The sequence below is a fragment of the Candoia aspera genome, chromosome 3, assembly GCF_035149785.1.
Source record: "Candoia aspera isolate rCanAsp1 chromosome 3, rCanAsp1.hap2, whole genome shotgun sequence".
In the NCBI taxonomy this organism is placed as follows: Eukaryota; Metazoa; Chordata; class Lepidosauria; order Squamata; family Boidae; genus Candoia; species Candoia aspera.
The window spans coordinates 135558789-135572860 of NC_086155.1; the positions used below are offsets into that span (position 1 = coordinate 135558789).

The 14072-nt window shown below is 37.8% G+C and overlaps 1 protein-coding gene across 1 annotated transcript in view; it reads left to right on the top strand.

Moving 5' to 3' along the window:
* The window catches only part of MYLK4 (myosin light chain kinase family member 4), a 32608-nt gene extending 19070 nt beyond the window's left edge, over positions 1–13538 (top strand). Inside the window, 8 exon segments of the mRNA XM_063299940.1 lie at positions 2020–2125; positions 2814–2907; positions 4390–4499; positions 7078–7219; positions 9286–9356; positions 10529–10657; positions 12424–12576; positions 13388–13538. Of these exon segments, the coding sequence (XP_063156010.1) occupies positions 2020–2125; positions 2814–2907; positions 4390–4499; positions 7078–7219; positions 9286–9356; positions 10529–10657; positions 12424–12576; positions 13388–13538 (956 nt within the window).
* The last annotated feature ends 534 nt before the right edge of the window (positions 13539–14072 follow it).

Sequence of the window (14072 nt, forward strand, 5' to 3'; positions counted from 1 at the left end):
TATGGACACATCAGGGCATTTGAATATCTTTTCCAAGGTTTTCATGGTTGCTCTACTCAGTGTTCTCTGAAACATTTTTTCTGGGCCTTTGTCTTTCTTGGCGTTGACTTCTTTTTTCTTGACAATATCCACAGTTTGTTCTGACATCCAGTTTGCTTTCTTCTCTTCATTTTTGGCAGTCTCTTTTCACATTCATCCTTAACAACTTCTTTAAGTTCATGCCATAATTTTTCTGGAATAATCAATGAAGCTCAGGACTTTAAGGTGATTCCTGATGTTCTCCTTGAAAACAGTGGATACATGTTTAAGATCATACTGTGAAAACTCACTGGCTTTCTTCGTCTTTTTTAGCTTAACTTGGAACTTGCAGATGAGCAGTTTGTGATCTCTTCCACAGTCAGCACCTGGCCATTTCTTTGATGCTATAATTGAGCTCCTCTACCTCCTTTTAGCAATAATATAGTCAATTTAATTTCTATATACTCCATATGGTTATATCTGTGTATAGAGGCATCATTTTGTTTGTTTGAAGACAGTGTTAGCTATGAAGAATTCATTGGAGTGGCAGAAATTGATATGTCGGTCTCCTGCTTCATTTTGGTTTCCTAAGCCATACAATCCAACTGCATTTTCCTCTTTCATGTTTCCATCTATGGCATTCCAGTCTCCAGTCACAGCAGCACATCTTGCTTGCATGTTCTGTTGATTTCAAATTGAAGTTGATCATAAAATTAATCAAACTCTTCTTCTGCATCGGTGGTTGGAGCATAAACTTAAATGATCATCATATTAAAGGGTTGTCCATGAAGTCTAATTGATATTATCATTGATTACATTGTTACCAAGTACTGTTCTTGATACGCCCTTCCTAACTATAAAAGCAATGCCATTTCTTCTTTGTTTTTCATGTCCTGAATAATAAACAGTGTGATCTTCTGACTGAAAGTGTTAGATCCCAGTCCATCTTGATTTGCTGATGCCTAAGATGTCAATTTGTAGTCGTTTCATTTCATCTTTCACTGTGTTGAGTTTTCCCATGTTCATGCTTCTTCGATACAATTAAGGGTGACTTAATAGGTGAATAGGTAGCTATCTGTAGCCTACAACCACATTACAAGCCTGTATTCCTATGTTGCCACCACTATGTTTTCCCAAATTTTCAAACTATTCCAAAATTCTTGTGAAATAATTTAGGACTTACCAAGTCAGAACCAACATGATAGAATTTGTGGAATCCTGTTCCAAGCCAGATCTTGAGATTTCCAGAAAGCAATAACCCTAACCCCTTGTAGGTAAAAGTCTTTTGCACAGACAAAGCAAAAGGTGCCATGCTGCAACAGTGCACAGGATTAAGATCCCAAAGAAGGGAAAGCAGTGATTTGAAGTTGCTCATTAACATTTAACACCTGAACAAAAACTGAAAAAGCGCACAAATCATTTTAATACAGTCTTTCCAATAACCGTGAAACTATTTTATTTTCATTTAAACTATAAAGTATACTTTGGTGTAATGGTTAAAGGCAGCAGGCTAGAAACTGGGAGACCGGAAATTCTAGTCCTGCCTTAGGCAGAAACCCAGCTGGATGACCTTGGGCGAGTCATTCTTTCTCAGCCCTGGGAAGCAGACAATGGCAAACCACTTCTGAAATCTTCCCAAGAGAACTGCAGGAACTTGTCCAGGCAGTTGCCTGGAGTCAAAAACTAACTCGAAGGTGTGTGTGTGAGTGTGTGTGTGCAGTAGTATAAGCAAATCTACCCTTTTTCACTTCCCTTTTTGGTTTGTTTTCTTTTTTTTTTGACAGTGCAGAAATAGCCATCCCAGAGCTCAGTCTCTGTCTTCATTCTATCAGTCCCCGTCTGTCCCTTAGATCCCTCTTCCCACGTATAATTAAAATACTGCGAAAACATAGATTGTTATAGTTGTGTATGCGTGTGCATGTTGCTTTTTGGTATGTAATAAGATCATCAGTTCACACTGGATGTGGCAAAAATGAGTGTTGTGTTTCTTATTATTTACAGATGACAAACCACCACCACCTGCCCCTTTTGATCACCGGATCGTCTCAGCAAAAAGAGCTGGGATCAGTAGCTATTACCATATCTTCAAGGGTGAAGTTTTGGGAGGGTAAGTTTAGCCAAAACCATAGTTCATTCAGTGAGGAATCTCTTAAAATAACCAGACCAGCAACAACTGGATACTGCCCTAGATTACTATACTGCAGATTAGGTAGAACTGTAATTTGGATGAGGCAATAAGCAAACCATCCTAGCCCAAAATAACAATGGCTTACATGTTTTAACTGGAAGACTGAACAGAAAGCTGATGGTTTCTGGACTGAGGTGTTCTGGTGTCTTCCAATTCCAGAACCCTTGCTATTATCAATCAAATGAAATGAAATCACAAAACAAAACAAAACGGTCTATCCTATCTTGTCCTAAAAAGGAACCGTTGGTCTATGCTCTACCTCAGAGAATGGCACTTTAATGACAGGAAAGCTGAGAACATCAGAAAGTCTGCTGCTATTAAAGGACTATTTTGTCAAGCACCCTGTTTACTGCAGTGACTGGCCAGAAGCCTAGGCACTGTCGTTCTTTCTTGCTTCTCTTCTGCTTCTGATCTGGAAACAGAAGGAGCCATCATATCCAGGCACTGCTGATCTCCTAAACTATTCGTTATAATCTTTTAACAAGAATATAAGAGCAGCCTTGCAGGATCAGGGGAACCGATCCTCCTAAGGCTAGAACAGTCCCAACCCCAAATGAAAAGTCACATGAGGCCTGAATTCAGCCATGCTTTCCTTTTCCTTTTTTAGTGGACGATTTGGCCAGGTGCATAAATGTGAAGAAAAAGAGACAGGTCTCAAATTAGCAGCCAAAATTATAAAAGCCAGGAGTGTAAAAGAAAAGGTAAGTAGAGTTTGAACAACACTTTACAGGATTGTGTGGGGCTTTGTAATCCACTGACTTGGTTCCACTTGGACAAACCTATCCAGATGGATTGTATGGACTCTCATATGCTTTTTGTGTGATATAAAGATCTTAGCCATTTGTACAAACAGTAGCCTTTGAAATCTCCACTTAACCCCCCCCCCACACACACACACATAAATTAGATAATCTACAAAGCTGAGATCACAAATCAAGGTTGTTTTGTTGTAATTTCTTTCACATTATTATTTTAGGAAGAAAAACCTTGCTCTATTTTCTCAGCACTTGTTCTCTCAACAACAATTTAGCAAAAGTTCATTGCAGAGTGCCTCAACACTGTCTTTGGGATTGGAAGTTAAACATGCCCTGTACTTGGGTGGGAGACCACAGAGGAATACCATGCTGTAAACTACATTTAAGTAGTAAAGAACAAAAACTCAGAAGACAGCAATGGCAAGCCACTTCTACACTGTTGCTGAGAAAAAAACATAGATGTAGGTTGCTAGGAGTTGACTCAAGCTGAAAAAGACTATCAGATCTTAGGTCAGCCACAGCTATAATTCTCCATTACTCCAGAAACTTAACCCTGCACTTAGGAACTAGGTAATAACAGAAACGTAAAGGATTGATTCTTCTCCTAGATATGTCACTTTATTTTAGACAAGAAAGAAATCACATATAGAAGATCAGCCTGCTGCAGAACACAGACTTATCTATCTCTATCTCTATCTCTATTGTCTCTGTCTCTGTCTCCTGTATATCTAAGCAAGCAAGACCCAGGATTTAACTCTTAAACCTTTTTCTCCTGCTCTTTCATGTAAAGTCTCTTTTCCCAGCCTTGGACACAACACAACTACTTTCTCTGGTCTTTCTCTTTCTCTAGAACAGCATTGTGTTCAGCTTGCCAGCTGAACCTTTATAGAGAGTGCACTTGGCCAACAATATAAAGCAGGGGTTCTTTCTGTTTTCTTAGAAAGCTGCCTTAGTAGTTCAAAGTACTTCTAGCTCAGCAGACAAAGCAGTGCTATTCATGTCTACCTGAGTAAATGCCTAAAGAATGACAGTCATGGCTTCCTCTGGATTGCAGTTGTTCCTGAAGTTCTTAGGGAGAAGTCTTTCCTATCACTACTGCTATCTGATCTCTAATCTCACAATGCCAGAGTTAGAATTGGAGACTTGGGCAAAGTATGTACTCTGTTGCCATGCATAGCCTGGACCACGATTGCCACCAAATAAATTTTGATGTAACTTGACCTGGCTATTATTGAATGTTGGTGGTTGGTATTTCCATCAGCTGAAGTTCAGCACTTTGGGATCACACTGCATTGGAAAAGGGTGCTTTAAGAGTTCAATGGTAGATAACTAATACATGGGAGCAGGGAAATCAACAATACCAAAGATGGCATCAAGATTTTTGCTACATTATTGTCAAATGTAATAACATTCTTCTTTTCTTTGCAGGAAGAAGTGAAGAATGAGATTAATGTAATGAATCAGTTGACCCACTTGAACCTTATTCAACTGTATGATGCTTTTGAATCAAAACATGACTTTGTTCTTATTATGGAATAGTATGTATCAATCAAATGTTTGTTCTGCTTCTCTTTCTTAGCTGTGTCCGCAGCCAAAGCATTTGATGTGATCCTCCTTATTCCCTACTGAGCCAACAGTGTGCTAAACTCAGCACATTGTAGTTATATTTTATGGGACCATAGACGATATAGATTGAAGACAATTTGCTGTGATAGACAACGTCTATAGATTACCCAGCCATTCAGTTCCAGCCTGCATCTTTCATTTTCCTCTGACATACATAACTTGGAACAGGTTTATAGAGATTGCATAGTGACAGAAGATAAGTAAGTTCTGGGGAGAAAAGTATTCTAAATTCACATTTCGGCAATTCCTTTATAGAATCAAGCAAATTGCCGTTAAGAGGTGCTTTTATAATAAACAATTCTGAAGAAATGAATTCTTGCATATTTTTCTGTAGCATATTGCTTGATCCTAAACAAGGTATGCTCAGTTATGGATTTGGACCTTTTCCCCCTCTAATAAAGATCACCAAGATTATCTTTAATTTTTGTCCTAAAGAATAATAACAATGGGTACAAGGATCGACTAAGAGGCAAAGTTTTGGTTATCTGCAGAGCGTATAAAGGACACTGAATATGCAGTATTGGAGTACTCTGAATGTTAACTTCTGCATTTTAAACCACTTACATTCAGACAGACACATAACACATTCCCACATGCATAAGACTATTTTTGAACATGTTATATAATCAACTACATTTGAAGCAAAGATCATCTGCTTTGTTAGGGGCACAATGAACCAAGGCAAACAAAAAAAGGGACAATAATATGTACCATATACCATTGTATATAACAATTATGTACCAATGATCATGTTTCAATGATCAGAAGCTGATACTACCTCTACATAGTACAAAGTTAAACATGATATCTTTCTTCAAATTTGAATCCATACTTACTATTTATGTGCAGCTGTTTACAGATTCAAAGTTAGAAACCATGCAGAGGTTGAATCAACTCCTGTTTACTTAGGGATGCATTGAAACATACAATTTGATTGGGGTGTACGTGCAATTTTATAAGAAGAGGGTATCCTGAAAAGGGGGAGGGTGAAGTTGGGAGCATGAACTGGATTGGCAACATTTTCAGTGAGATATGTGCGTGAAGCCTGCAAGGAAGACACGCACATAAAAATAAGTAATAGGCATTTATGACCTGGTAGCATATTTTTGGCAAAATCCTTACCAGATTACTGCATGTGAACTGTATGAGATAAAGAGAAGGAGTTGTGACCAAGTGCCTTCCTTATTTAGTGTAGAGTTGACCCCATCATAGCATTGCTGCTGATGCCCCAATGTATAGGTTCCTTTGTACCTGGCATTCTGGATTGCTGCCAGTGTCTGCAAAGCAAAATTGCCTTGAAAATATGGCAAGAAATATCGGCAGCATTTGACAGTTTGACTACTATAAGCCAGATGTATTTATTGAGTTCAACAATTCCCCTTGCCTTTACACAAGCTGAAGGTAATTACAATCCAGCAGTAAAACCACAACTAAAAATGTGAAGAAACACAGATAACCCACAATAACAACAATGCATCTGAAGACAAACTGGCTTTTTTAAAAAAAGAAAATAAACCATACCACCTTTCATTGGGAAAAAAGAGGTCTTTTTGTGGAAAACAAATTATTTCTGAATTGCAATAGGTAAGTAATTTGTATAAATCACCACCTTTATGCAAGTATTGCAGACCATCCTATATAGATACATCGGGCAGCTATACATGGATGGATGTAGTTGTAGAGCTGCAACTGCAGAGAGCCATTCTCAGTGCAGGTGAACCCGTAGCTCTGGGGGAACAAAGTCAACGTACAGATCATTGGCAGTGGTAGAACTACAGTAGCTCATGTGAGCAAGTGCATTCAAAAAGCTGCCTTGTTCTGAATCAGATCCTGGATGCAACAAACCCAATTCAATGACAATTCATGGTTTCAGGCAGGAGTTTTTTCAGTTCTGGTTGGAGATACCAGGGATTGAACTTTTGCATGCAAAACATGTGCTTTACTACTGAAGTATATCATTAATGTATAAGAGGATCTTATTCTTAAACCAGTCATCTCTCTCCCTCTCTCTCTGCCTGAAGGATACCAAGATGGAACTCCACTATTTGGAGAATAAATGCCATACTTAGATTTTTTTACATCTATCATTTACAATAATTGTTTACTCACTCAAAACTGTTTGCATATCTGTCCCAAATCTCTTGACATTCACCACCTTCCATAAACGTAAGGCTGTTGATAGTTTGTTTTGAAATTACAGTACTGTTAAAAACTATATTCTAAATTATGTAACAACCAAATCCTGAAAGATTCATTGCAATTTATGTTTGTTTTGTACATACACAATTCATGAGGGTCAATGTGTTCATGTATACACTCACACAGGAAGCACCCATTCCTGACCTGCCTTCCCCAATTCCAGTGTTCTCTTATAATCCTAGATAGTATGGACATGTGGAGGGTGCCAGATTAGAGAATATTGTTCTTGAATGTGGAATCTTCAGCACACTGAATTCTGAATTAAGTCTGTCTATCTGTCTCTCTTTTCAGTGTGGAAGGAGGAGAACTGTTTGATCGGATTATTGATGAGGACTGCAACTTGACAGAGATGGATGCTGTCTTATTCACAAAGCAGATTTGTGAAGGGATTCAATACATGCATCAAATGTATATTCTCCATTTGGACCTGAAGGTTCTGTGCATCTATTGCTCTTCCTATGCAAAGAATTTATACACTAGGCTGAAGACCTAAGAACTTAATATTATCCCTGCAGTTGATGACCGTTTTGGATGTGGAGCTCTAAGTATCATAAATAGACCCAAATTTCAGACAGTAAAAGCATATTAAGAGTGGAAGCAGAAGTGAGAACCAGATTGTACTCTAACCTTAGAACTTGTAGGCAATGGGTAGACCATCTACTGCAGTGAGGACTACTGTTTTCAGCAGTAATCCACCAAATCTCAACAAATCAGTCAGAAGAAGATTAATTATTTATTATTTATTTAAATTTATATCACTGCCCATCTCCCCCAACAGGGGACTCTGGGCAGTTTACAATAAAGATCCAAGGGCCACAAGAAATGCAATTAAAGTAACTCATCCTGCTGTAAGATCAGTCATTCTGGAGAACAACTCTTCTGTCTCCTATTTGCTGTGACTGAAATACACACCCTTTTCCATCATGCTATGGTGTTGAAAAGCAGAGTGAAGTTCAGGTGCTAGGGAACTTGAATCTGGTCTCTGTTCTGCAGTATTCCTTCATTTCTTGATATGATAGCCCTTGGGGCAGTTGGGAAGGATAGTTGCTGATAGCAGGGAAATAACAATTCCTATAGCCTAAATTCTCCAGGCAAGAGATTGAGTGAATGGATGATGGTATCAGGGAGGAGTTCCATCAACTTAATTCCCATAAATAGTGGAAATTAAAGAGGCATACATTTGATGGTGAGGCTGTAGCAGACGTCAAACCATACTCTCCACTGAACCCAGATCTGCCCCTGAAGCGGTTTTCCTCTAGGAAGAGCAGCTATTGGGCCTTGTTGTATGCTCTATGTTTATTTATTTAGGCAACCAGTGCCTTGGTTGTCTCTAAACCAGAGCTATGTATCTGGCCATTTAGCTTGCAAAATGTGTTCTCAAATAACTGAATAACTTTTGGTGAGAGTTAATGTATATTATATTACTTGGACATCAATCTATTTTCAGTTCTATAACATTAAGACCATTAGGAAATACTCAGTTGCCTGTGGCCAAAGGAAAATCTAATTTTTGTTCATGCCAAACCTCTGTTTGCAAAGACCACCAAGTCTGGAATTGAAGGAGGACAATATCAGTTTTTCCTTTTTGTTAATACTTATTTCATTGGATGGAGTGGTTTTTAATTACCAATTTGCCTAACAGAATACCAATTTGCTACATTACCTAGTTATGTATCTGTACTGAGATGTAGGCCTATTTAGTTTTATGAGTATAACTGGATGCAAATCTGGTTAATTCTATATTTTATCTGATTTGGGGATTCAGCCCAGAATTTACTTTGGAGTATTCCTATGACATGGCCACTCATGATTTGTTTTTAAGTAAATATTTGAAAATTTGTTTTAAAAAGGTGCCAGGGGGGAGGGCTTGAAGGTTGAAATCACAAAGAAAAGCTGCCCTTTAGGTAAGCTTGTAAGTAGCATTTGAAAGTTTGAATCCCTCATTAATCTATGAAGCAAAATCAATAAGACCAGGATTTGAATAATTTGGCTGTTCACCTACAGTATCTCTTTATCACCTACAGGTCTTCCCTCTTAGTTATTATCTACACAGCCTACAGACTTGCCTGGCATTAATCAATCAGATATTGGTTTGTTGAAGAATAAACTAAGAAATCCAAATAGAAGGATAAATATTAAAGGTTTTCTGAAATATCCCAATATCAGCACATAATGGGCTGCAAATTACAGTCCCTGACTTCCTGAAACCAGCCAGAGTGCTTTCATTTCCTTTCTGAAAGTTCACTAATGAATTCTTTATCTCAAATTGCTGTATTATGTCAAACAGAAATGCCACCACAAGGGAAATGCTGCCCTGGTGGAGTGTTCCCAGCCTCAAATACCACATGATTATAGTTTGACGTATCCACAGAGCCTAACCTGCTTTAAGACGCCAGCACCCAGATGCATATTTTTATGCTCTAGTGTATTTTTAACGCTGATCCCAGAGCATTTCATTCACCACTTCTCATAAATGTGCATTTTTCTTTCTTTTGGCAGCCTGAGAATATCTTGTGTGTGAATCGAGAGGCAAATCAAATAAAGATTATTGACTTTGGGCTGGCAAGGAGGTACGTTGTTTGAATCAAATAGTCAGCACCTCTCATTTTCTCAGATCGAACTCTATTTCGGTTTGATGTGATTTTTGGAGATAAAAGGTTAAATAAGAAGAAGTGAAGTCTCATTAGACTACTAGAAGAGGGTTGGCCTTGGATAACATTGCCCTATTAATTAGGAGTTTGGACCTGAAATCTTCACAGAAAGTTCCAGTGTTTTTCTTTCTTCTGGCAGCTTTTAATCAACTCAAAAAATGAACCAATGAATTCTGTTCTTTTTGGAGAGGGGAGGGGGCTGGTACAAAAAACAGTGACAGATGCTCTAATGCAGTGTTTCTCAATCTTGCTGGCTGGGGAATTCTGGGAATTGAAATTCACACATCTTAAAGTTGCCAAGGTTGAGAAACACTGCTCTAATGAGACAAAAATCATGGGTAAAAGTCATCAAAGTGAGCCTTTCAGTCTGGCCTTCAGCACTTTCAGATGGCACTTATTGCACATCATATCTTAAGTTAGGAGTCAACAACACAATATGTCCAGGTGCCAGGAAGCTCCATAAGAGGTGCCCTGGCGCCACAAAATAAAATAAAAACGCCTAAATATTTCAAGAGCATGACATCTCATGAGATTTCTGTGGTCTCATATAAGAGTTTCAAGACTACTGAAATCTTGTGAGATTTTACATGTGAACACCAAAAACTAGCAAGAGTTAAATGGACTAACATATGCTCTTGTGAAATAGCAATTGAAGGTGGGGTGGGACCAGAAAAGGTTACCAACATCTGTATCAATGTAGTAAATCATACAGTCATCTAAATGTCAAGAAAGAAAGAGGAATCCAAACAATTTGTTTCAGAACAAATCCAGTAGTTCCAATTCTTCCTTATTTGTGGGGGGCAACTCTAGATCAAAGAAGCCACAAAGTTACTGTTAACTGTATTTGATTGTCTGGCAGTATCCTCTAACTTCTCTCATCAGCAAAAAATCTGCTAAATAATCAGGTGTTCTTTTCCCTAACCAGTGGCCTCTTTGACACTTGAAATCCTAAAGAAATCTTTTCCATTTTGCTGCCCCTTGATGTGATGACTACTATTGGAATTCCTGTTGAAGTATTATCATGTGCTATAAAAGTCATATTTGCTGCTACTGTTTCCCATGCATTTTTTATTTTTTGTTTTGTTTCTTAGATATAAACCAAGGGAAAAGCTTAAGATCAACTTTGGCACTCCAGAATTTCTTGCTCCTGAAGTTGTGAACTATGATTTTGTTTCTTTTCCTACTGACATGTGGAGTATAGGTGTCATTGCCTACATGTTGTAAGTTGAACTAAAGTCTAAATATTAAAATTGTGAGTGCTTCTAGATGGGATTTTTATTGTGCAGTCACAAATTTTACTGGGTCACGGAATTTTATTGGGTGAAAGAAGATAATGACACCTTCCAGAGGCAATCTGCCCATGTTTTCTGAGAACAGCTTCCATTATTTTTCATACCACAGAGAATCTGGTCAGTAGGAAAGATTGAAGGCATAATAGTTTGTGATTGGTAATATAGATTTCCCATCTGGAATTTCCTTAAGTTTCTTTTTGTGTCAAGCTGATGAAGTTCAAAAAACCATGGTGCATTTCTTGGGCCAACTTAAATATCACAAAATAGTATACAAAGATTTTAGCTTCTGAAGCTTGATGGTAAATAGAGCAGAAGCTGGCTGATGTTGAAGCCAGGAATCCTAAAATCACAGTCTTTAGACAGATTGAGGGAGAGGGCTATGGAGGCCAACCATACAATGAGGGGAAGGGAGATCATTCCAGAGGGCAGGCACTTTACTGATTACAGAAATGCTGTTGATTATATAACCATGTCAAGATATAGAATGTTGTTGGAAGAATGGGAATCCCAGACCATCCCACTGTCTTTCTTTATATAAAACTTATAGGAAGCCACAATCCAGATGGAGTATGGTGAAACAGACTGGCTTTAGTTGGCAAACAAAGCTGTATACCCTCTTCTTATTTTTTTCAATTTATATATTGAATATATATTGAGGGGGCTGGATTGGAAGAAGATGACTGTAGTTTTAAAACTGAAGGAAGAGACATCAATTACCTGTGCTATGCTGATGATATTACTGTGAGAGCTGAAAATGCAAATGATTTGCAAGCTCTAGTAATGAAAGTCAAGGAACACAGTGAAAAAATGCAACTAAAATTAAATAGAAAGAAGAGCAAACTAATGACAACAGATTCAGCAACCAGCCTTAGAACTGAAATGAAGATATGGTGGATAGCTTGTGTCTTTTAGGATCTATTGTCAACTGTAAAACAAATCAGCAACCAATAAATACACTGCAGACTAGCATTTGATAGAGTAGGAATGAAGTCCTTGGAAAACATATTTAGATGACATGATGGGTCTAAACCTACAAAGATCAGAATCGTGCAAGCCATGGTATTCCCTGTGAATTCCCTATGGAAGCAAAAGTTGGACTTTGAAGAAGTAGTAGAGGCTTTTGAACATTGGTGATGGAGAAGACTCCTGATAATGCCATGAGTAGCCAAGAAAACAAACAAATGGATCATAGAACAAGTCAATCCAAAGTTCTCACTCAAGGCACAAATGACCAGGCTCAAATCTTCATATTTTGGACTCATGTAAAGATCTAGCTCTTTTGAGAAGTCTATAATGCTGGAAAAGGCAGAAAGAGAAGAATGAGATGACCAGCAGCAAGGTGGATAGACTTGATTCCAGAAGCAATGGGTGCCCCGTTGGAAGACCTGAATGACCAGGTTGGGGACAGATTATCCTGGAGAAAGTCTATCTGTGCGTTTAGACATAGTTGACACCAACTTGATGGCACATAATCAATATTACCTCCAGCACTAGAGATTTCTAATACAGATTTCTGACAAACATGAATGGGAATGTGATATTGTGCTCAAATGTTGCCTGTGGACTTCCCAGAGGCATTTGGTTAGAAACGTGGGAACACAGGCCTAAATACATGTTTAGGATATACAGCAATTTTTAATGTTTTTAATCCTTTAAGATATGCTTAATGTACATGGAACTTTTACTTCCTATAGGCTTACTGGATTATCTCCTTTTCTGGGTGATGATGATAATGAGACTTTGAACAACATCCTGGCTTGTAGGTGGGACTTTGAAGATGAAGAATTTGACCATGTGTCTGAAGAAGCCAAAGATTTCATCTCTAAACTTCTTATCAAGGAAAAGAGGTAATTACACACCAATAATGTTTTGTCTTTAATATATTGTCTGCCCACTTCCATTTGAGATACACAAATATAATAATAGTGTTTGACAAAATCTCATGAAGACCATTAAAGTGTACAAGAAATAAAACAAACTCATGATGTACCAAAAATGAAAACTGTTTGCATTTTATTAAGTAAATAAGCTAGGATAAGGCACATATTAATAGTTAATACCAGTAGATACTATTATTAGTACCAGTTAGATACTATTATTCAGTTATTTATTTAATTAATAATTCTGAAGGCTTTGTGGATAACCATTTGTCAATGATGTTGATGTTTGAATTGGCCCAAAGAGGAACAATAGGGACACTATAAAAACTGCAGAGTTGCCTACCTGTTCTAGGCAAAGGAAATTCCACAGCACAAACCACTCATTGTGGATGTATAGGAGCCAGAAGATGGCACCATTTGTATGGGTGAAAATTAGCCTAGACAGGCACTTTAAATTACATATATTTCCTGAAATGGAGGTCTTGTATGGGTTAGTTTTCATTCAGAATGAAATTGGCCAGCTTACTAATGAAGAACTTGAATAATTAACCTATACTTTTGCCCTAACTGATAAGTTTAAGAACACCATTTCAGGAAGTATGCATTTCTTTTTTGTATTAAAATCTCAAGCTAAAGCTGTCTGTTGCCAGACCCTATATCACTTTAAAATACACACATACTCATACCCAAACAAATATCAGACTTCAATACTTCAAATGTTAAAAGTTCCTGCATACGTACAGTACCACAAAGTAACTTACTGTTTCTTCCTGTTTAGCTGGAGAATAAGTGCAACTGCAGCTTTAAAACATCCTTGGCTGTCCTGCAAAACACTCCATTGCAAACTGGAAGCTAAGGTCCGTAGATCTGATCAAAATTGTTTTTTGCATTTATCTCTTTGCCCCTTTGTAGGAAGAAATGCTTATTAATTAGGCTGATCATTATAAACTAGTATCCTACCTATTTCAACTATTTGAAGACCAGATTATTGCAGCAGGGATGGAAGTGGCTGGGGAAAGTTATTGAAGATTTTCACGCTCCGCTCCCCACTAAAATGGTGTGATTATCTGGATTTGTTTGGTCCTGTAAATTACGAATGTGAATTATTTCTTCCAAAAGATGTTCATTGGGTACTTGCCTCTGCCTGTGCAGGTACCGTATATAACTTGACAGCAGTAGTTTTTACATGAAATAAATGTGAATGTAGCCCTGGTCAGATAATTTGGTCAGTTATCTTGCCTATACTTTTTAAATGGTCAGATAACTTGCCTATACTTCTCTAGGAATGCTATTTGCATGCAAATTCCTTGTCTAGCTGATCATTTTCCCTTTTTAAAGAGGAAGGACTGAAGTAATTGTGCATTTGTACAATCTCACATCCATCTGACCCCCTTGTTCAAGATATTATCTGTATAGTGAACAGATGCAGGTATATCCGTTTCTCATTATATAAAGATAGCCAG